General features: G+C 40.9%; 1 protein-coding gene across 1 annotated transcript in view; it reads left to right on the forward strand.

Annotated features, from left to right (window-relative positions):
- Clcn4 (chloride voltage-gated channel 4) overlaps window positions 1-25,159 on the forward strand; it is a 70,287-nt gene that overhangs the window by 21,116 nt on the left and 24,012 nt on the right. The window contains exons 3-8 of the mRNA XM_071606183.1: window positions 4,975-5,130; window positions 7,549-7,648; window positions 13,772-13,959; window positions 16,984-17,106; window positions 24,083-24,289; window positions 24,405-24,485. Of these exons, the coding sequence (XP_071462284.1) occupies window positions 4,987-5,130; window positions 7,549-7,648; window positions 13,772-13,959; window positions 16,984-17,106; window positions 24,083-24,289; window positions 24,405-24,485 (843 nt within the window). The 5' untranslated portion in view covers window positions 4,975-4,986. The remainder of the gene's footprint in view (window positions 1-4,974; window positions 5,131-7,548; window positions 7,649-13,771; window positions 13,960-16,983; window positions 17,107-24,082; window positions 24,290-24,404; window positions 24,486-25,159) is intronic.

Here is a 25,159-nt window from a genome sequence, read left to right on the forward strand (position 1 = left end):
TGCACATGATATAACAATATAATTTGGTCAGTATCATTCCCTAGTATTTCCCCTTTCCCTCTTCTCCTCCCTCCCCACTGGTCCCTTTCCTCTACTCTATTGGGCTTCCTTCTATTTTCCTGAGATCCTCACCACCACCTTTCTTTTCCTTGTCTTCCACACATGAAAGAAAACACATTACTCTTGACTTTCTGAGTTTGGCTTATTTCACTTAACATAATGCTTTTGAGTTCTATCTGTTTACCTGTAAATGACATAATTTCATTCTTTATGGCTAAGTGAACTCCATTATGTATATATAACACATTTTCTTTATCCATTCATCCACCGATGGACACCTGCCTCTTCTCACATGTGTTTCTTTTCTCTCTTTCCTGAGTCTTTTATCCTATTTGTGATGAAATTAGATCTTAGGCATTTTTGGTGAGTGCATAAATGGAATCTACAAAACTTCTGTAATGGGGCCTTGCCTCTGTCACCCCAGTGATTCAGAAATACACACACATTTAAATGAACTCAAGATATGTTATTGAACATGAACTCTGTACTGGGCCTGGCAATGGAGATGCAGCAGGTATGCAGTTGTTGATGACTACAGAGGGTCTCCCTGGAGTGGGAAGGTATTTGTTGCCATGATGTAATTGGGACTTCTGTGAAAGACTCTTTGAGGAGGCCAAGGAACGTGCCTTCAGCAATTTCTGGGAAAATTAATGCTAGTTGCATAGATGGGGATGAATAGAACAGAGTTCTGGAGGGTGAATGGGAGCTTTCCAGACAAAGGAGAGAAAAACTGTTCAAAGTGGAGAGAACAGCACATTCAAAGGAATGGGTTTCTGCCTGATATTTGGCGAGACATGCTGAGAACTATGAGAAGCCTGTGGTAGTGGGTTCTATATTTAGTCAAGCCTTGATTATACTTAGAATCTGTCCTGCTTGATCTTGATCTGGGTGATTTCCTGCTTTTTTTCATCTTCTAGAACCCATTACATTATTGCCAACAGTCAACTATACAAAGTCCAGGTTTCCCTGAAATGATACAGATCCCTGTTCTGAGGTTGAGCCAATACATTCAGAGTTGCTTTCAACGTCAAAGTCATAAATATATTATAGATGCTATCACAGTTAACACATGCTTCTTTTTGTTGGGCCTTGGTGGAGTGAATTTTACTGGCCAGATTCTGTTGTTATCACTTGCTGTTGAAGACTTTGATCTGGCATCTTGAGGTCTTCATGTTGAGAGACCAAACTGGCTGATACTTTCTTGCTTTGAGGGATGAAATAAAAGACTAGGTGTCTTGCAGGCCTCCCAAAGTCCCTTTGTAGGTAAATAATGGTTATGTAGGAGAGATGTTATCTTGTCAGGCAGGATAACACTAGCATGGATTAGGGCAAATTCTGTTCCATCCTTCTCTGCTGGTGGCTTTGTCATTTGTTGCTATTGTGACCCTTCTCCCCTGGAGTTGGTCTGCATTGCCACAGATAACTTGACTTGTCTTCCTTTTCCTCTTCCTTGGAGCCCAAGAAAATTCTCTCTCTTATCAGTTGTTATGATGCCCCTAGCTCCTCCTCACCTCCTTTGCTCCTCCCCCTGAAGCATAGAGACTCTGCAGATTAGATCATGTTTATTTTCCTCTACCAATTTTGTGCCTATTATCATGCCCATGACATGCTCCATCAAAGTTTAAGGATGTATTTGTTCTCCAGAATGACTTTCCATTTCAAGCATTATTGTCTGGAGTTGTTGCTTGTCTGAAGATTTGGTTTAGTTTCAGGTAGTATCAACTCCCTTTTTTTTCCCCATAAATTCTAAGTTTATTATAAAAAATCCTTAACCAGCTATGAACCACTAAAAGCATTCCTTAGATAAAAGTCCTCTTAGCAAATATCATTAGTCTATTTGCCAATAGGTCCCAGTTTTTAGCATGTTTACAAGGAATTTAGAACTAAAGTTTAGCTGTTAGCTTCTTTCCCATCTCCTTAGACAAGGTGAATGTGAACAGAGAAAAACATAAAGGAATGATCATTACAATATAGTTTTTAGCATAAAAATTAGAAATAACCTGAAAATCCATCAACAGGAAAGAATCTTCCAGTCCACTAAAAGGAAATTAATACCTTTCCCTCAAAACACCATGTATTGTCCAAGTTGGTCTTTTCCCTTCATAATCCAATATCCTGTAGTCTCTTTTTTTTTTTGAGGGTAAATTTTTTTTAATTGGTTGTTCAAAACATTACAAAGCTCTTGACATATCATATTTCATGCATTAGATTCAAGTTGGTTATGAACTCCCAATTTTACCCCAAATACAGATTGCAGAATCACATTGGTTACACATCCACATTTTTACATAATGCCCTATCAACTCCCTTTTAACAGAAGGTTCAAGTCTCTGCAATTCTTTTCTATGCTCTGAGCTTTTCCGACCAGGGCTCTGTCCATCATCTTATTTTTCCCATTAGAAATTTTCTTTACCACATATAATAGGAGATTATGACCATCTTGTTTCTGTAGAAATCAGAATGAAATCTCTGCTTTCTAATTTTATTTCTTCCCTTATCTTATTGGTTATGTTATTGGTTGCTACTGACTTATGCAATATGATTCTTCCCTGGGCCCTCATCAATGGGTGTAGTTTTCAACTTGACACAGCTCAGACCTCAAACTTTGAGAGTTTTAAAGTAGCTGAGTTGCACATATGGTCAATAAATCAATCACTGTGGCCACTTTATTGCTTGTAAGTTGATTACCCTACTTTGCCCATAGTGACTTTTCAATTTGATTAAAATGCAGTTTTATCAGGTGGTGGTTGAGTCCTCCAGATACATAAATACATAAAGCAATAGGAGAAGTGTGCAGTCAACTATTTTTATGACCACCTTCAAGTTTTTAACCAGCCATTCCAGCACTTTTGTGGTCCTCGTCTTACAATTCAAATTTCCATACTCTATGCCAAAGTCATTTTTTATTTAGTGCATATTCCAAGCTCTTGTGTCTGTAACAGTGTATTATTTCTTCTGCTAACTGGGGTGATCATCAGTCCTGCTGCAAAGCATTTTCTACATCTCAGATGAGCTCCTATGTGATCTGTAAAGCAGGCTCTGATGGCAGTGGAACAGGAAAGATGTGTTGGTTCATTCCTGATTGTTTTCTGGACCATAGGAGCCCAAATGTGGGAATGGAATTGTTATCTTAGAAAAGGAAGGGGACTTCAACTTTCCTTCTGTTCTAGCAGCAGGAGCCATTTTAACTGTATCTTAAGAAAAATTTAAAACGAGCATCTGCACTGGGGCTCCTTGCCCAGGAGAGTGTGCCCACAGCTCTGCATGGCTCCTGGCAGGTTCTCCTGCCTTTCTTTATCCATCTCCATATTGGCTCCCCTAGTGCAGAGGGTTGCTGCTATTTGCAGATTGCTTTGGCTCCTACCAGTGAATTAAATTCTCATCAGTATTTTCACTCTGCTGTTACTGTACATTTGGAATGTCAATGATGAAACTACGTGGACTACTACCTCAGAGGCCTCCTTTATCTCTCAGGGAAACCAGTTATCTGTTTGGTTACAATTTGGGGCCTCTTTATCCCTCACCTTTTGTGACCTTCCTTTTGCTTCACTTGAGGTTTTCCATAAATATGTGTAGTCGATCCTCAATTGCAGACTCCTTATTTGCAACTTTGCCTATTTGCGAAAATTTATTTGTAGCCCCTGTGTTAGTCAGTTTTCTGTCACTATAACAAAACACTTGAGATAATCCACTTTAAAGGAGAAAAGATTTATTTTGGTTTACAGTTCTGGAGTTCCAGTCCATAATCAATTGGTCCCCTTGCTTTGGGCCTGTGGTGAGGCAGCACATCATGGAGGGATTGTGTGGTGGAACAAAGCCACTCACTTCTTGCTCACTTCATGGCCAGGACAGGGGGGTTGGAGAAAGGAGCCATACCCCCAGTGTCCTAAGGATCTCCCACGAGGCCCCACCTCTTTTTATTTTATGGTGGTGGGGATTGAACCCAGGGCCTTTTGCATGTGAGTGACCTATATCCCCAGCCTCCCCCCCTTTAAAAATATATATTTATTTTAGTTGTAAATGGACCTTTATTTTATTTATACGTGGTGCTGAGACTCGAACCCAGGCCTCACACATGCTAGGCAAATGTTCTACCACTGAGCCACAACCCCAGCCCCAAGGCCCCACCTTTTAAGGATTCTACCAGGTCCCAAAAGCACCACCTTGGGGACCAAACCTTCAACACATAAGCTTTTAGAGGACATTTAAGATCCAAAATATAGCACCCCAAAGTCAATACTTGCATTGCTTTCAAGGTCATTCATAGACAGGCATATGTAGAGTGGCAAAAGGCTTGAGTTGCCAAAAGCACATGCTGTCAGTTGAGGTCAGAGAAGATGACCCTTTGCCTTTCTGATTCCACCCTCATACTTTTAGTGTTCTGTTTATTACCACATTTTCCACATTTCTCTGCTTTTTTTTTTTTTTTTGGTAATTTTGATGTTTAAAATGGCCCTGAAGTACAATACTGGAGTGCCATCTGGCATTTCTTATTGTGAGAAGATTCTGGTGTGCCTTGTGTAGAAAATATATGTTAGAGAAACTTTTTCAGGCATGAGTGATAGTGCTATTGGTTGTGAGTTCAATGTTAATTAACAATACATATTAAACAGAAACCCACATAAAACAAGGTTATGTATTGATCCAGGGAAGGCAGCTTTGGGGGAGGATGAGGAATGATGTGGAGAGTGCTCAGAGCAGGAAGAGATGTGTAGGAAGTGAGGCTCAGGCAAGAAGAGACTCTCAGGAACCTCTCCCAGAATTCTCCTAGGAGTGTTCATATTCCATGACAGCAGCAATGCCTATCCTGAAATAATATTTTCTTATATGAGAAAGCAGAGCCCATGATTCTTCTTCTGCAGTGTCCAAGTAGAAGTCCTGTTTATGTTTTTAATGGCCAGTTTTCTCTCATAGGTGTAACTTAGCATGGTCCATGCAGGAGCGATGAGTGGCTCTGGAAACCTGATGGATTTCCTTGACGAGCCATTCCCTGATGTGGGGACTTATGAGGACTTCCACACCATTGACTGGCTGAGGGAGAAGTCACGGGACACTGACAGACACAGAAAGGTAGGTGGCATTTGTAAGGGCCATGCCAAAGGGGATCTCTGCAATGGCTGTGCCATGTTTCATATGCAAGTTATGGAACTGGGGCTTAGGTCGCAGGTTAGGTTTGAAAAAAGAAAAAGGCTAATGGGAAAGCCAGAGATTTAAAAAGGGAATTATAATAGCAGGTGCTTTGGGTGGGAAACTATGTCAGACTGAGGGAATGTGGTGTGGAGGCAAGGAGGGGACCCTGGAACCACATAAATTTGGGACACATTCTTCCCTTGCCACCTCTAGGCTGGGTAACTTTGGGGGTGCCATTCCTTGGCTCAGTTTTCTTATTCATGAGAATGGAGGTAATTATACCTAAAGAATAAATGAAATTGTGCGTGTGTGTGAAAACACATTATCATGGTGCTTGGCATCCAGTTGGCTATCAGTATATATATGAATGGGCCACAATTCATTTATGTATCCAAGGGATCATTTAGGAGGGATGGTTAGGGAAGGGTTTTTCAGAGAGGGTGGCATATCGGTTGGATCCTGAAGGATGGCTAAGAGTTTGCTAGTCAGAGAGAGGGGAGAGGATTCTAAACATCACTAGTGAACTTTTTTTAAAAATAAGTTGCCAAGGCATGAAACAACATGGCCCATTTGGGCAATTGAGGGAGATGCTAGGGTCTGGTGAAGGATTTATGGAAGGGGAGGACTAGGGATGAGTCTGGAAATGTGGGCAATGGGGCCATGTTGGGAATGACCAAGTGGGCCATGGAGAGGGGTTGGTATTTTTTGTCGATGGCCACAGAATACAATAAAGATGCATTACAATAAGAGAAGCAGGACACTCTGAAGTTAGCTCAGGAGAAAGAAGGACTTCTAACTCAAAGCAGTGGAGTGCTAATGGAGGAAAGGAGATCATGGGCAAGAGACATTCTGAGGAGACATGGACAGACTTTACAGGAGGTATTGGGGTCAGGAGCAGAGTGGCATCAATGAACACCTGGCTGTGGCCAGACAGGTGCAGTGGTGCCTTTGATGAAGAGAAGAAGGGAAGGGGAGGGTGAATAGCAGAGGGAGGCCAGAGTTCTGCTTTTTATGCTTTGAGTCTGAGCTGCCTGGCTGGCCTGCAGGTGGGTCGGGGGTTGGGAAATAGAATTCTACAGTTCAAGGATGAGGCTAGGGCTGTGGAAAGAGAATGAAGGCCCTTGGCATGTAAGTGGATGCTGAAGCTTTAGAAATGGTCAAGGTAGCCAAGGTACATAGAGAGTAAAGAGGCAGTTGGGACCCTGGGAATGTCAAGATACAGTAGATGTGGGGGAGATAGGTGGGAGAACCAGAGACAGATGCTTAGAAGAAGTGGGTAGAAGAAAAGGAGGGGAACCAGCCAAGAGTGGTCCCAAGTGAGAGGAGGAGGCTGCTCACAAGGTCCTCTGCACAGAGATGTAAATTAGGTGTGTACCAGCAATATAGGAGCCATCAGTGACCTCAGGGAGAGCAGCTTCAGATGAGGAACAAATGATGTGGTGAGTGCTCAGAGGAGGAAGAGAGATGTGTAGGGAATATGTAACGTAATCTTGTTTAGGCACAAAAATGACGTAGCCTCTGGGTTTCAACATGGAAAAACATGGCAATGGGGCAGCCTTCACCCTAGAGCAAGAGTATCAAACTATGGCTCTCATACCAAAGCCAGCTGGCACCTTGTTTTATAAATAAAGTTTTATTGGAATTCATTTATATATTATCTGTGGCCACTTTTGTGCTACAGTGGCAAAATTGGGTAGATACAACAGATACCCTTTGACCTGCAGAGGCCAAAATATTTACTCTCTGACCCTTTACAGAAAATGTTTGCTGACCACTGATCTGAAGGTTTGTGAGGAGGATGATGATCTCAGAGGAATATAGGATTCTCTTAATACAGGAGGAAAGGGGGTGTTCTTACCATATGCAGAGATGTATCTATCTGCTGTGGCGACTGTGATCTACACTACCTGATTCAAAGTTCTAGCAATTAAAATTTAACCTTGAAAACGAAAGTAGGAAATGAAGCCTATTTCAATAGACTTTTTAATGAACAGACCTTAAAACATAAGTTAGAGTAGTAACTCACATTCAAATTGGTGACTCTGAATCAATGTCTCCCTTCAGAATGGATTTTAAATAATCAAAGAGCAAATCATATTTAGTATGTTTTTTTAATTAAGTGATTTTTTTGGTCCTCCAATTCTTTGGAGACTATTATGGCATCTTTATAGCTTTGTGAATTAGAAAGCCCATTCGATCACTGTGGTACATTACTGAAAGAATAATGTAACTGGGAATTTAGTTGCTTAATTACATTCATTTTCTCAATCACTCTGTTTCCCAAGGAAACTATTTTAGGGAAGAAGCATGGATTAGAAAATGTGTTCCAATCAACTGCTGTGTCTGCTTTGTTTCTAGATAACGAGCAAAAGCAAGGAGTCCATATGGGAGTTCATCAAGAGTTTGCTGGATGCATGGTCAGGATGGGTGGTGATGCTGCTCATTGGTCTGCTGGCAGGTACGTGGAAGAATATGCAGGACTTCCAGGGAAAGCTGGAGATGCTGAAACTCTAAACACCAACTCTTTGGGAAGATATTTGGGGTATGGAGTGTTTCTCTTTTACCCCCAACACAAGGGATTTATTACTTGAAATATCTATGAGCTAAGTACATGACCATATATTTAGCTTAAAATCTATCATCAAACCCAAGACATAGCTTCTGGAGAGCTGTGGATTTTAGCATTGATAGGCCCTTCCCACACAGAGCAGTGGGTGATTACCACACTATAGTTTTCTGAAAGTATACAGTTCATATCTGTTATACTTGGTTATGTAGAAGCAGCAAAATATGGAAATATTTTTATCTCTAGTCACCAAACACCATAGGAGACTGGCTTTTAATACTACTGGGTAAACCCTGAAATGAACTGTAAATGTCCTACTGCATTCAAAATAATACTAGATACCCACAATATCTGAGGTGGGCCCAGGCAGTGTACCTCCATCCCCTACATTGTTCTGACTCTCAGAGACACTGCGTCCTTCATTTTTGTAATCCCAGTGCCATGTTTGTGAGCAGTAGATGTTTCAAAGTAAATGGATGACTATTTGGAGGGAAAACCTGTCCTTTTCAAACCAAATGTACCAGCTCTCCATGGAAATTGTTGCCTGAAACTTATTTTCCTTTAAGAGGCTGTGAAGGTTAATGTCTAAGAATTTTTTTTAAATGAGGCCAACATATAGAAAGCCCCTTAATAAAAATCCTCTACATATAGCAACCTAATAATTATGATTTTAAAATTGACTATAATACAGGCAGAATATAGTAAGTTCTCTAAGAAAGAACACTAACAGGGCACAGATATAATTTTGTGATTACAGAGGATTTTGATTGCTGGGGAATCTTTCATTTATGCCAAAGGTAATTGTATGCAGGGCATGGTTGCTAGGCAAGAGGTCTGTCTGCTTGGGCTGCCTCCATGTTCCACAAAGAGCCTAGAAGAAATGTCTGGGGTAGGGAGGGGAGCTTGCTTTCCTACTAGTTACAGTGGCTGTCTATCCATCTCTTCAGTTCCATCCTTCTTCCCCTGGTGGTGTTTTCCAGTGTATGATGATTACAGCCACCAAGAAAGGGAATTGGTCTTGGGGACATAGTGTTCTGCTACCAATTTTACCTGACTGCTTCTATAAAGACCTTTGAAAGTGGGCAGAGTGGGAATTTGTTGTGAATTTTCATGCCTTTATGTAGAAGAAATTCATAAAACCTTGCAGTGTATCATTACTCTTGGCTCCTAGGAAGGAGAAATTAATAGGGGAAATGAAGAGACTCAGTATCGATATTCTGGCATCTTGCCGAAGTAAATGGCACAGCTTAGATTTATTGACTAATCTAGGGGCCCCATTGGGATATCTTTAATGTATCTGATTTTGACCAGCTGGCTTCACTTGTGATCTAATTTCCATCAGTTCTTTTAGGAGGAATCATCTGGGGAATTTAAAAGATATATATTGCTGCCTGGGCTTCAATTAAACAGCCTCTCCGGAGAGAACTTCCTGGCATTAAGTACAGACTCCATCCTTTTTCTTCCATGATTCTGATGTGAAGCCAGGGATGAGAGCCACAGAGGAAGCAGATCCCATGAGCAAATCAGCAGATGAATATAGGAGGGCAGGAATGGGAGGATATGGAGAACAAAGGTGGCTTAAATGTTCTTTTGATTTGGATGCACATCGAGGGGAAATATAGTGAGCTGTGCCTTTCCCCTACTGTTCTATTGGTGGAGAGGACTCAGGCATCGCAGTGCCTGGCCAGTCCTCCCCTCACAGGCACCCTGACCATTTTATTTGGACTCCCATGATGGGGAAGTGCAGCTGTATCTCTTCTGCAGAGCATTTGTCAGAAGACACCACTGGGTGTCGCTGTTGTATCATGCAACAAAGCTAAGGATCGACCAGAGCACAGTCAGAACCAGGACTGGCAAGAAAGATTGGGTGTGGAATAATGTGATTATAAATGAATGAAAAGTGATGCAATTTGGGCTGATCATTGAATTTTGACTCTGCATCTCTGAAGTACCCTCCCCTCGCCTTCTTTACACCTTTGTTCAAATATCATTTTCCATTTGAAACTTTTTCTGATCTCTTTAAAAATCACATCCTTCCCTCTCTGAGCCTATCCTATCCCCCTTACTTGCTGTATGTATGTATGTAACTACTATATTGAAATACAATTCACATACCATACAGTTAACCCATTTATGTGTAGAATTTTGGTTTTAGTGTATTCACAGAGTTGTGTAACCACCACTATGAGCAATTTTAAAATGATTTTATTGCCCCTAAAAGACCCTTGAACTATCAAGTACCAGCCTCCCCTCTCATCCCTGGTCATCTCTAATCTTCTTTCTGTCTCTATATATTTGCCTATTCTGAAAATTTCATATAAATGGAATCACACAAAGTGATCTTTTGTGATTAACTTCTTTCACACAGCATAATCTTTAAAGGTTAATCCATGTCATAACATGTATCAGTACTTCATTCCTTTTTATCTCCAAATATTTATTCCAATGTATGGATAGACCACATTTTGTTTACCTTTCATCCACTGATGAATAATTGCATTATTTCTGCTTTCTGGCTATTTTGAACATTGATATGAATATTTGTATACCAGTCTTTGTGTGGATGAATGTTTTCATTTCTCTTGAGCATATCCCTAGGAATGGAATTGCTTAGTCAAATGGTAACTCTTTGTTTAATATTATGTGTAACAGCCTGATTGTTTCCTGAAGTGGCTACTCCATTTTAGGGTGTTATATTTTCTCTCTAGTACTTATCACTTTTCCCCCACCTCATACTTGAGACTGAATCCAGGGCCTTACACATGCTAGGCCAGTGCTCTACCACTGAGTTACATCCCTACACTTTTTATTTTTCATTTTAAGGCAGGATCTTGCTAAATTGCTCAGGCTGGCCTTGAACTTAGGATCCTTTTGCCTCAGCCTCCCAAATTTCTGGGAGCCACTCACACCAGGTGCATTTATTGTCCTCTAATGGAGCCCCTGATGTACTTGTTTTTGCCTAGTGTCTTTCTCCCTCTACAAGGTGCAATTCCACGAAGACAGGGACTTGGCTCTGTTTTGTTTGCTGCTGTATCCACAGTGCATGGCCTAGTGACTGGCACATAGTAAGCAGATGATCAATAAACACTCTTTTAAGTGAATGAATGGATTTGAGGATTTTTAAAAAATGTTTCCATTCATTTACACATCACACTCATTCATTTAGCATGAATATATAGCTCCAACTGTGCACCTGACAGATATAACCATGAATAGGGCAGATAGGGTCTGTGCCCACTTGAAGTAGATAGAGGGTCTGGATGACTGACCTGACTTACCCTGTGACACAAAAACTATACAGCAAAACCTTTTCCTCCACCACTTATAAACTAGTGGAAGTACAAACACATGTGCTGCATGTGTGTGCGTGCGCGCATGCACACACACACACATCTAGCTAATCATGATATCAGGATGTGAGAAGTATGGTGATGGGGGAAGGACAGACTGCCACAGCAGTACTTGGGAAGTATATCTAACCCAGACTTAGGAAATCAGGGAAGAGTTCTGTGAGGAAGTGATATAAATTCTGGCATCTGGAAAATAAGCAGGAGATTGCTTGGTCAGGGGGATCGCAGTGCTTGCTGAGGTGGTGCAGAGAGGACAGCCTGGCATGGTTCAGGAACATTAAGTGGGCAGGTCATAGGGGGTTAGTGCTAGAAAAAAGATGAAGCTGGAGAGATGAGTGGCCAGCTGGCAGGTTCTGAGATCTGTTGAGGATTTAGGTGTTCTCCCAAGAATGATGGGAAACTATGGCAGGGTTTCCTCTATGTGGGAAGTGTGGTGGCATGGATTAGACTGGAGTTTTTGAAAGCCTGTCTGACCACAGTGTGGGGAACCTATTGGAGGGGAGCAAGGCTGGAGTAGGGAGACCAGAGAGCAAACCCTTGTACAGCCCAGCCAAAAATGATTCCAGAATGTTGGTCTGAATGGCTGCAGAAGTGGTGGAGAAGGAGGGAAATGGAACAATTTAAGAGAGATTTCAGAGGAGGAATTGTGAGGATGTGATGATTGCCTGGAAAGGGGATGTTTATTTAGGTTTTTAGTTGGCACAAGTCCCTGGGTGGAGGGATCTCCTCCCAGCTGGGAACAGAGCTGAGGCTGGGGAAAAGTTCCTTGATTTCAGCATTAGAAGCAGTGAGTTGGAGCAGAGATAGCCAATAGACCCAAAAGGCAATTATACTCTTGTCCTTTGATGATTCCTATTCATTGGTTTTGATTCCTGAGGCTCTATTAAAAAGGTCTGTGAGGATGAGTCCATAGAGTGGGTCATGATTAATTAGTGGTGTCTGCCATGGGCATGTCAAAAGGGTTGTGAAGGTGAATCCAGTGGAGTGTGTCACAATTGATTGGTGATGTCTGCTGTGTGCATTGGAGACTGGCAGCTGGGTTGTGTAGTTATTGTAGCTCAGTAGCAAATGGAAGGATGTGAATAAGGTTGCCAAGGTTGAGAGCACAGTATAAAAAGAGAAATGTTTAGAGTCAAGTTTTGAGGAAATGAACCTTTTAGAAGTTGCTTAGAGGAGTAGGAAAGATCAGGGGAGGTAGAGAAAAACAGATAACTAGGAGGAAACCAGGAGAGTTCAATATTGTGGGAGCCAAGGAAAGAGGCATTTCTAGAAGAATGGGGTGTTAGCATGTCAAATGATGCCGAGAGGTCTGAACCTGGGTTTAGCAAACTTTTTCTTTAAAAGGCCAGTGAGTAAATATTTTCAATTTTGTGGGCCATACAGTTCCTGCCTCAGCAATTCAATTCTGCCACTGTAGCCTGAAAGCAGCCACAGTCAGTACGTAATTGTATGGTATGGCTGTGTTGCAATAAAATTTTATTTGCAAAAACAGTCAGTGGGCCAGATCCAGCCTGTGGGTTGTAGTTTGTAGATTCTTTTCTAGAAGATAAAGACGAGCACAGGCCTTTGCCATTAGCTGCATAGGATTCTCCTGGTAGACGGAGGGAACGAATTAGGCTGAGGGGAAATGAGACTGAGAAAAGAAGGAACGAGATAGGATGATGGCTGGATGGGAAAGTGGGCCCAGGAAGGGATTGCTTTGTTTCTTAAAGCTGAAATGCTGATGAGAAGGAGCCATCAGAAAGGGAGGGGTGAAATGCAGGGGAAAGGGGAGGTGTTAAGAAGTGAGGAGGAAGGAGATCCAGGGCCTAAGCAGGGAAGGGTCCTAGAACTGAGTCAGGCAGCTTCCAGAGTTGGAGGAGGGAAGTGCTGGTGTGGATGCCTTTGGCAGTGATGTGAAACCAATTCTGTAATAAGGATCTAGTAAAAATTTGAAGTATTAAGAAGCCTGAAAACACGCACTGTTTTTATAACAGACTAGAATGGGTGATTCTGGAAAGTAACCTGAGGCAGCCTTTTGTGGGCCACTCAACTGCACATTCTATTTTATCCCATTTCCAACAGCCTTTGAAATAAGTTTTGACTTATATAGACCCACAATCCCTTATCCATAATTTTAAAAGTCCAGAAACTTCTAATAAATATGGTTTTCTCGAGTGCAGTTTGTATTTGGTGGCAAAGCCTTACTCATTTTAGGGTGTGAGGCTGGCATTGTTGCTGTGCCTCCAGTTTGTCTGAATTAGCATGCTTCTGTGAGAAATGTTACTGTGTGTGATTGTAAGGTCCTGCCCCAGCAGCCACCGAGAGGGTTGTATCTTTTATGGAGAATATTCCCTATTTGAAAATTTGGAAAGGGATGAATCCCCAAAGCCCCTTGACCCTGGTAATGTGAGATAAGAGTGTAACCTACCTGGTGTAAGCCAGTAAGTCCTCTGTATCTCCCATTGGGTGGGGGAACTGCCTTGCCCACACCACAGGTATTCAGGTGACTTGCTGATTAATGAAAGAGGTTTCCTATGTCAATGCCAGTGGCGGCCCTACAATATGCTCATGTTCTCTCTGGTACCTGGGCCTTTGTGGCTGCCATGTTTTTGGTTGCTGCCTGTTGCATGGTCCCCTTGCCCTGTGGAACAACTCCTTTCAATGGCTGTGCTGCTTCTTCTAGGCACTTTGGCTGGGGTCATCGATCTTGCAGTCGACTGGATGACGGACCTGAAGGAAGGAGTCTGCCTGTCTGCCTTCTGGTACAGCCATGAGCAGTGCTGCTGGACATCCAATGAAACTACTTTTGAGGACAGGGACAAGTGCCCTCTGTGGCAGAAGTGGTCAGAGTTGTTGGTGAATCAGTCAGAGGTGGGTGTCTGTGCAGGGGCCTGGCTGGGAATCCCCACCAGTCTGTGATACGTGAATGCGCGTGCTTTCTACCTTCTTTTTCCTTCTTTTTTCCACAGTGCTGGGAATGGGACCCAGGGCCCAGTGCATGCTAAGCAAGGATTCTACCATTGAGCTACACCCCAGCCCTTTTTATTTTATTTTGGGGTAGTTTCTTGCAAAGCTTCCCAGGCTGGCCTTGAATTTGCTATCCTCCTGTCTCATCTTTCCAAGTTTCTGGGGTTATAGGCACAGCCACTGTGCTTGCTTGCTTTCAGTTTTAAGATGTCCCTGGTATAATTCTAGGATGGCTTGTTTTCTTCTAGCTCTAATGCTACTTCTGAAACTTCACTTGGAAGAAAATACTTCTCTACTGTTTTATGTACATGGTGTGTGTGTGTGTGTGTGTGTGTGTGTGTATGTGTGTGTCTATGTGTGTCTATTTATGTATGTAAAAGCCTTTTGTCTGCCTTTTTCTTACCAAGGGTGGTTTTTGATCATGCTAAAGAACCAGTGTTGATTTTTATGCCTTCTAATAGAGGAGAAAAGATGTTACATTTTAAAAAATAACAGCTTTAATGAGATACTTTACAGTTCATATGGTTCTTTCATTTAAAATGTACAATCCAATGGCCTTTAGTATATTTACAGATTATGTGACTATCACCATAATCGAATTTTAGAACATTTTCATAACCTCTCCCCTCAAAACCCTGTACCCATGAGTAGTCACTCTCATGTTCCCCCAACCTGCCAGTCTGAGGTAACCACTAATCTACTAGCTATCTATAGATTTGCCTCTTCTATACATTTCACATAAGTGGAATCACGTATAATGTGCCCTTTGTGTCCCTTGAGTATAATGTTCTCCAGGTTCCTTCATGTTGTAGCATGAACCAGTACTTCCTTTTCATGACTGGACAACATTTCATTGTATGGATAGACTACTTTTTATTTATCAATTCATCAGTTGATGAACATGAGTTGCTTCCACTTTCTTGGCTACTCTGAATGATGCTGTTATGAACATCTGTGTGCAAATTTTTGCATGGACATACATTTTATTTCTCTTGGGTATGAGTGGAACTTCTGGGTCAGATGGGAACTCTATGTTGAATCTTTTGAGGAACTTCCAGAATGTTTTCCAAAGTGGCTGCATCATTTTACATTCCCACCAGCAGTGTATGAGGGTTCCAGTTTGTCTACCTTCTTGCCAACACTTGCTAATATTTTTTTTTATTATTCCTAGCCTAGCACGTGGGAAGTGGTATCTCACTGTGGTTTCAGTTATCATCCTCCATTGCATTTTATGACTGCATTACAGAGGATGTTTCTGGACCTTCTATGAAGAAAATGTCTAGGCATAGAGAATTTTGTGGTAATGCACAGATCCAGTGCTTATCTTCTTGGCAATTATGGCCTCAGATCTTTATAAAAATCTTAGCTCTGGAAAGCGTTAACTTCTTACTAAATTCAGTGGTTACCACAATGAATAGGGGTCATTGATGAATCAGAAAGCCAGGTGACGGCACTTGGTGGCCAAGCTTCACATTAGTGGTATTGGGAGGACTCTACAAGGTAGAACTATGCTTGGAAGATATATGTATTGTATTTGTACATCTCCTTCCTCCCCCACTTTTTTGTTCTTGTCTGACTCACTTACCACAGCTGAAGACATTTGGAATGCACTTTGCCATTTTGCTAAACCTCTGTCTCAGAGGAATTGAAAATTTATTCTTTCACATCTCATAAGTAGACAGGGATCTTGAAATCTCACACATTCTCAATGCTCTCCATTACTTTCAAGAAGAAATTCTCTACCTGGTTTGGTGGTAGTGGGCAGGCAGGATTGGCTGGCTTCCATATTTTATTTCTTCTCTCATAGTCACAATATACATTTGAGGGGAAATATGGCTGTCGATCTTTTCAACTGATTTTCAGATTTATACTTTGATTCAAAGAATTACTGTTTGCAAGAGTGAGAAGTTATTTTTAGCTTCCCCAAAAAGTCCATATTTAAGTGGGTGAAAGGTATTCCTCAGTCTGATTGCTCACCACATAGGGTGTGAATATGTGCTTGCAGTGCAGCTTCCAGGAATGTGTTGTTGCTTTTAATAGGCACACATGTGGCTGTGGCCGTGGCCAAACTTGTAGGTGATCTCTCTTTCTTTTCCCCCTCACTTGAGTAATCCAGATGGTGATAGAAGCTGAGGCCTAAAAAAAATGAGGTCTCCACTCAGCAGATCAGGTCCTTGACCCAAAGACCCCAGACTGTGTTTTTGGTTGAGAAACCATTCTCCACACATCAGATAATTTGGAGTAAATGGCTCAGTGAATTATTCTGAAGGAGATGATCAAGCATTTCCACTCAAATTGTGCCTCTCAAATGTTCGTGTGCATGAGAATCGCCCAGAGAGCTTGTTAAACCACACAGAGCTGAGTTCCAGCCCATAGTGTCTGATTCAGCAGCTCTGGGGTGGGGCCGCTCTAATAAGCTCCCAGGTGATGCTGATGCTGCTGGTCCATGAACCATACTTAGAGGAGCCGTCTTCCAAAACACAGTTCTGAAGCTTACTCATTGGCAATGCAGTGTCTTGCTGTGGTATGGGTGTGGCTGTAATGAAAGCTAGGAGAGGCCAACCCACCACAGACAAGACAAAACAAATCTTCCCAAGTCTTGGAGGCAGAGTTTTCTGTGTCACGCCTTTTATTAACTGTAGTGCAAGTGGTAATTACAACTCAGCAGCATTCATGGTTTCCATTACTGCAAAGATTTCACCCAGTGGAAGGTAGGTGTAAACAACTCCTGGAGGAACACTGGGTGCTGTTTGCGCGTAGTGACTGTAGCAATAGCAAAAAATGACAAATCCAACACTGGCCCCTTTGTTTATGTGGGACAGGGTAAACCAGTTCAGTCCCATCTCAAGATGGAGGGTGTGGGGTTGAGTAGTTGCTCAGATCTGCTGTGGCTCATGTTTTCTTTCTTGTTTTATGTCTGTTGTTTAGGGTGCCAGCGCTTACATTTTGAACTACTTAATGTACATTCTGTGGGCATTGCTGTTTGCATTTTTGGCAGTCTCCCTGGTGCGTGTATTTGCGCCATATGCCTGTGGTTCTGGTATACCAGAGGTGAGTTGTGGTTGAATTTATTTTGTACCAATAATAAGAGTAGCAAATAATTGTGTAGCACTGTAGTGCCAAGCACAGTTTCAAGTATCTAGCATCTGTCAACACATTTATTCCTCACAATAAGCCTATGAGGTAAGTACTATCAGTCTTCATTTAACAGTCAATGAAACTAAAGGCTAGACAGGTTAAGTAACATGCCCAAGGTCACTAAAGCTGGTAAACTGTGAGTTGAACTCAGAAATTTGACTTCAGGATTAATACTTTATCTTCAGGATTTTTGCTCTGTTGGGTCTTAGATGATTAAATGTCTATCTTTATAAAACAGACTGAACTTCTGTAGCATATGAGATCAGAGTTCATTAATCATCTACATAAATGTGGCACTGTAATAACTCATAAGTGCATTTATGTTGTAATGTGAAAACAGACAATACTGGAGGATCATTGCTGAGAACATTTACTGAACATCAGACTCCTTTGCCACATTTTGCTCTTCTGGTGACAAGGTAATAGCAATCTTGAAAAAATTAATTCTTCTTTCAGTGCATGCACTAGGAATGTAGCCCTGTGAACTTAGAGTTCTTGTAAAATGTTTTCAGCACTTTTATGTGACCAGGGTAGGAGGGAAGTGACCTCATCCATCAAGGAGAATACCTGAGACTGAACTTGAAAGCTAGGAGGATTGACTGGGCAGAACAATGATAACTGAGCTGATTCCCAAAAAAGCCCAGACAATGAAAATTTTCACCAGAAATAATGTTTGAAGTTCTTATATTTTCATTTAATCAATGCAATTCAGTTCTGCTTTGGCTTGGCACTTCAGCAGTGCCCACAGGCAGTGGAGATAGTGAGTTTAGAGATGGAGTTATGGGCTAGTCATGGCAATGGATCCATACCCTTCTGGGTGCCTTCCCATATTGACTATTGTCCAGCTAGTTTACAGAAAGAGGTGGAGTGATTAAAAGATGGTCACAGGAAAAATTCAACATGGTCTTATTTCAGAAAAGAGAAGAAACAGTCAATATGCCACACTGAATTTTGATGGTTTATTTTAACATATTGCTTCAGGAACTAAAAAAACAAGATGTATTACCATCCTGTTTCCTCAGTGCAGCCAATTCTGCTATAATGAGACATATGTACTCTGAAAAATTACTGCTGTGCAGAATGGCACAGTAGAAACCATGGGTTTATGGGAAAAATGGGCTAGAAGGGCAAAACACTCAAAAACTTCCCCAGTGGAAGACAACCATTAGACTTTTCCACTCTACTTTTTGGGTCCATTTTGAGTTTTAAATGAGATAATGTGTGTAAAGCTCACAGAGCAATGCGTAGCAATTAGGAAAAAGAATTTAACAAATTTGTATCATGAAGGACATTATTAAAATAACAGCATTAAAAAAAAAAAAAAAACTTCCCCAGTGACACAGATTTAAAAATTAGGACCCAAATAAAAATAGTAGTAATGCAGTGGTACACATGTCAAATGGCTAAAAAATATGTAAATTCTACAATACATATGTCACTTATTTTTTTATTTGTTGTAATTAGTTATACATGACAGCAGAATGCATTTTGACACATTGTACACAAATGGAGCACAACTTCTTCCATTAGCTGTACATGATGCAGAGTCACACTGGTCATGCAATCATACATGTACATAGGATAATAATGTCGGTCTCATTCCACCATCCTTTCTACCCCCACCCTCCCTCCCCTCCCCTCACTCCCCTCTACCCAATCCAAAGTTCTCCATTCTTCCCTACTGGCTGCATTATGGATCAGCATCCACTTATCAGAGAAAACATTCGGCTTTTGTTTTTTTTCAGATTGGCTTATTTTGCTCAGCACCAGCTCCATCCATTTACCTGCAAATGCCATAATTTCATTCTTCTTTAAGGCTGAGTAATATTCCATTGGGTATATATGCCATGTTTTCCTTATCCATTCATCTGTTGAAGAGTACCTAGTTTGGTTCCATAGCTTAGCTATTGTGAATTGAGCTGTGCTATAAACATTGATGTGGCTGTGTCACTGTAGTATGCTGATTTTAAGTCCTTTGGATATAGACCGAGGAGTGGAATAGCTGGGACAAATGGTGGTTGCATTTCAAGTTTTCTGAGGAATCTCCATACTGCTTTCCATAGTGGATGTACCAATTTGCAGTCCTACCAGCAATGTATGAGTGTACCTTTTCCCCACATCCTTGCCAACACTTATTGTTGCTTGTATTCTTGATTGCCATTCTGACTGGAGTAAGATAAAATCTTAGAGTAGTTTTGATTTGCATTTCTCTAATTGCTAGAGATGTTGAATATTGTTTCATATATTTGTTGATCGATTGTGTTTCACTCTTGAAAAAACTTGATGTGTGTTTATGGAAGTGGGTATCAGAAGGGATGCAGCTTATGAGTTCCTATGAAGGGGTGGAAGGAGGGTATGTTAGTCAGCTTTTCATCACTGTGACTTGAGGAAAACAACTTAAAGGAGTAAATATTTATTTTGGTTCATAGTTTCAGAAGTTTCAGTGCATGGTAAGCTGACTCTGTTCCTTTGGGCTTGTGGTGAGACAGTGCATTATGGCAGAAGGGCATGGCAGAGAAGCTGCTTAGCTCATGGCAGCTGGGAATCAAAGAGAAAGAAAGAAGCTGGGGACAAGATATAGTCCTCAAGGGTTTGCTTTCATGGATCCATTCCCTCCAAGTAGGTCCCACCTCCTACAGTTTCCACCACCTCCCATTCAGCTATCAATCTGCCAATGGATTAATCCATTGATAAGGTTAGAAGCCTTATGATCCAATCACTTCCCAAAGACCCCTGCCTCTGAACATTGCTAAATTGGGGACCAAACTTAGAACAGTTAGCCTTTGGGGGACATTCCAGATCCAAACCGTAACTGAGGATGATCTGAAATCAGAGGGGAAGTTGTGATGTCAGGTATAGACAGTCATGGCTAGCACATGGACTGGTACATGTGTGAAATATGTGCAATTTTTGTTTTTCTACATGGCTCTGTTCAACTGGGTGCAGTTTTCTGCATTCACCTCATATTTTTTTTTTCTGGAGGAAATTGTGTATTAACAGGCACAAACTTTCCTTTATGCTCAAGTTTCTCTCTAATATATGAATAGCATTGGGACCAATTTGCATTTTCAAATCAGGTGTTATATAAAAGTGACTGTATTTTATGTGGTGCCCAAAGCCTAAGGCACCCTGGACAATAAAAAGGACAGATCATTATTGGCATCCCATTTTATGAACCCACTGCCCACCAGTCAGTGTTTTGACTCAGGCCTTTCCAAAATAAGGAGATGGTCAGTGGGGAATTGGAAAATCTAAAGCAGCAACATAAGACACCATGGGCAGGCTCCTCCCCCACACCAGAGATGTGTGGCTCAGCTGGTGATCTCATGGAGAGAGAAAGCTCAAATGTGAGCTCTGTCTTTGAGGGTTCTGTGACTTTTTCTTCTCTAAAGTGGGCATCATTATCGGAGATAGCTGAACTCAAAAGGAGTCAAATACTGAGTTGAGCATTTAAGTTTCTTGTGACAAAGTACAGGAAACATTGACAAAAATATGACATCATGTGAAGAAAGTAAGTTTCAGAAGAATATGTAAAATATGATTCTAGTCATATAAAGTCCACAAACAAACAAATTGAAACAACATATGTGCTAACGTGGTCAAGAAAGGAAGAGAGGGAATCCCTTTTTTGGGACCCCTCCCTCTTTGGTAGCTCTGCTTTCTTTCTATTACTCTAATAAATCCTGTTACTCTGTTACTTTGCTCTCAAAAAGAGAAAATAAAGGCAGAGAAAAGATTGGAAGTGGTGAGGGGAAGGAGGAAGGTTCCATTTGGGAGGCAAACAGGGTATTCACTCTTTTATCTCTTCTACTTGGTAGTGGGTTTGTGGGTGCTTCTTTTATCAACATTCTTTTAAGCATAGGTAAGTATGTAATAGATTCATTTTTCTATTTATAAAAGTGTTCACCTCAATCTTTTCAAGTATCAGGAACCAATGGAAGTTTTGTAATTAAGTATGGTTATAACTCATCAGTAGCAAAGTTTTCACTATTATCATTACAAAGCTGGAAATCCTTCGCATAAGGCTGCAGTGCTCTAACGCTGAGCTATGCCCCAACCCAAGGCATGTTTCTAAAAGTGCTCATCCTCCCTCTCAGAAACTTACTCTGAGTTGATGTTTCTGTTCCTTACAAAACATGAACACTTGTGCAAATATTGATCAACCAGAAAGGGTTCTGGTTTTAAGGGTAACATCACCCAGTCACAAATCCACTGCATTAAAGCCCTGCTTGCTTCAGTCTCTACGAATTCAAATTAAAGAAGGTGATTGGATTTTGGCATCTACTGGGAATGAATTTGCCTTCTTTAGCTCCTAATTTGATCATGACAATTTTATAAAATCATTTTAGAGAATTATAAAATACCTATTACACTGTTCAATTCGCCACATGTCATGGCTGGCAAAGGCTCAGGTAATTTAGATGCTTGTAATTTTCTAAATGGTATTATGCTTTTAAACTGTACCCTGGGGTCCAAATCCACATTAACTAACTGACAAAAAATTACAGATAATTTTATTCGAGGCAACACAAAAGGGCAGGATTGTGGCAGGCATAATAAAACATCCCTTAAATAAAGGGATCTCAGATTCCCTAGAGCACAAGCTCAATCAGGCCAACTACCACTAGTTAGATACTAGTTTAACCACTACTAGTTGGTCTGCTAGTAGTTCAAGGCTAGTTCAAAAAATACTATCTGATTATGGCTCAGAGATCTCATGTAAGTTCTAGAGGAAGGAGCTCTCAGAGTTTTTTGGGAATGCACAAGTGTGTGCATGTGTGCAAGTGTGTTCTCTCTCCTTTCCCTTCCCCTCACTCTCTCCTTGTTCTCCTTGAATTAAGAAAGATATCTCTATCAATAATTTCTGAGGTGAAAATGGTCCTGTCCGCAGACCTTTAAAATTAGAGGATTCATTCAATAACCTTTCCAAAATCACCAAAGTTGACCTGATGTTCAGTAGAAAAAGCTAGTGAAAAAATAGAGTGTTTCAGGGCTGTCCCTGAAATATCAAGAAATTAGGAATAGCTGTATTACTCTTTTCAGGAATGAAGCACTTTAGAATCACCTGGGGAGGCTATAAAACTTCCTATACTTGGATGCACCCCAGATCAACTATAGCAGATCTCTGCAGTGAGAGCCAATTCTCAATATTTCCTAACTTGCTGGGTAATTCTGATGAGCATCAAGGTTGAGAAGGATTTTAATAGCTATTTGAGGAATTGCTTAGATGGCAGAGCACTGCTCAGAAGGAGGCATTTTGAAGTTATGTAAATGACACTGATAAGAGATAACATTGTACCATCATGTATTACACAATGGGAAAACAAAATTGACCAGCAATTTCACTGAATTCTTATCTAATTAACCTATGATTAGAGGTTTGCAAATTGCTACCTTAGCAGTGAACACTCACTCCATTTTAGCCAAGTATGAGAGAGATTGGAGGTAGAAGTTATTTTGCTATTGGTGATGCTTCTATCTATGCAAAAGAATACCATTTAGTGGCTAAATGTTTTCTCTGATATAAGGTGACTGACTCATAGTGGGTTAGGGAGAGGGAACATGGGAGGAATAGATGAACTCTAGATAGGGCAGAGGGGTGGGAGGGGAAGGGAGGGGGCAGAGGGTTAGCAATGATGGTGGAATGTGATGGACATCATTATCCAAAGTACATGTATGAAGACATGATTGGTGTGAACATACTTTATATACAGAGATAGGAAAAATTGTGTTCTATATGTGTAATAAGAATTGGGATGTATTCCGCTGTCATGTATTTAAAAAATAAAAGCAGTTAAAAAATACCATTTAGGGAAGTGGACTTCAGTATACAAAGTTAATCACCAAGATTAGTATCCAGTTGAATTCTAAATGTATTACACAAAGGCTCATATGTGCCTATAGGAAGAAAGTCATTATTTGGCGAAGTGGAGCAAGTCTGAAAATGGAGCAGGATGTTTCCCTGTATTCAGTCTTTTCCAATACAAGAGGGTAGGATTTGATGGAAGGGAAAAATTTGGAGAGCAGATTGTACACTGTCCTAGATAGTATTATTAAAACTCCTATCCTCCTCCTCCATTCTGTCTGGAGCATAAATCATCCAGTCTATCTATGCTGGGTACACTACACTCGCATTAGTCAATAGCTATCTTGGTTATCAGATTAATTGCAGTGCTTCTGTTCAAGTAACCCTCATTTTACTTAAAAATGGCCCCAAAGCATAAGAGTAGTGATGCTGGCAATTTGCATATTCCAAAGAGAAGTTGTAAAGTCCTTCCTTTAAGTGAAAAGGTGAATGTTCTTGACTTATGGAAAGAAAAAGTATTGTATGCTGAGGTTGTTAAACTCGATGGTAAGAATGAATCTTCTCCCCATGAAATTATGAAGAGGAAAGAAACATTTCATGCTGATTTTGCTGTTGCTCCTAGAACTGCAAAAGTTATGGTCATAAGTTGTAGATGAATGCTTAGTTAAAATAGAAAAGCCATTACATTTTTTGGGTGGGAGACATGAACAGAAAATGTATTCTAATTGATATAATTGTTCTATTTTATTATTAGTTATTGTTAAATTCTTATGTGCCTAATTTATAAATTAAACTTTATCATAGGTATGTGTGCATAGAGAAAAACATAGTATATATAGGACTTGGTACTATCTGAGGTTTCAGACATGCACTGGGGGTCTTGGAATATATCCCTGTGGGTAAGTGTGGGGACTACTATTATTCAAACTTTTGTTAATATAATATCAAATTGAAGACACATCAAAAACTAAGATAGCTTCTCTTCATGTTCTTTAGTGAATCTAGCTCAGATGCATTACAGTTCTTTTTCTACCCATGGCTGGAAGCTTTTCATTCTCCCTTACTCTCTGTCCTCTGTTTCAGATAAAGACCATTTTGAGTGGCTTTATCATCAGGGGCTACTTGGGGAAGTGGACCCTGCTAATCAAGACAGTCACCCTGGTGCTGGTTGTATCATCTGGCCTGAGCCTTGGGAAAGAAGGGCCACTGGTACATGTGGCTTGTTGCTGTGGCAACTTCTTCAGTAGCCTGTTCTCCAAGTACAGCAAAAATGAGGGCAAAAGGCGTGAGGTGAGCCAGCTCAGCTTCCATCTGTGGGGAAGGATTCTTCTCAGGGCCCTGGATTCCCTGACCCCTGCCTTTGGCTCACCTGCACAGAGCATACTTATAATGATTTGCTTTGCAGGTGCTTTCAGCTGCTGCTGCTGCTGGAGTGTCTGTGGCCTTTGGTGCTCCCATCGGAGGTGTGCTGTTCAGTCTAGAGGAGGTGAGAAGGGGCAGTGAGGGCATTTGTGGTTTTGAGTGGCAAGGCATATGTGGGTGGTTGGCAGAGCAGAAAGCCTTCATCTACCCTTGGGAGATTAGACTCACAGAAGTACTGAATAAGGTTCCTTCAGTTAACTGAGGAGCCACAATTTCCACCATTAGATATGTTTTCAAGTATTTTTTAAAGAGTGATATAAACTCAAAGTTTGAATGTTTTTTTTTTCCACATGCAGAAGCGAGAGTAAAATAAAGGAAAGGGGGAGGGAAGGATAAGAATACATGAACAACCAATCAAATTCAAATTAATAGCTGAGTGAAAAGAAGGCTAGTAAAGGAAGGAGAAGGGAGATGGGAGGGAGATTGGGAGGGAAAAGGGAAGGATCATGAACTGAAATTGATTTTCATGCATGTATGAGTTTGTCATAATGAACCCAACTACTATGTATCCATAAAGCTACAATAAAAAATATTGCCAATATAATTTTGGGGGAGATTTATAGTATCTTCTCTCTCATAACCAAATTGGGTTCTATTTTGTTTTTGAAACCTGAGTGGATCAATCATATGATTGGCAAATGTTTTTTGAAAAGGGCTAAACAATAACTATTTTAGGCTATGTTGGCCACACCGTTTCTGCTACAGCCAGTCAACTCTGCTGATGTAGCAGGAAAGCAG

Source organism: Marmota flaviventris, chromosome X (genome assembly GCF_047511675.1).
Source record: "Marmota flaviventris isolate mMarFla1 chromosome X, mMarFla1.hap1, whole genome shotgun sequence".
Classification (NCBI taxonomy): Eukaryota; Metazoa; Chordata; class Mammalia; order Rodentia; family Sciuridae; genus Marmota; species Marmota flaviventris.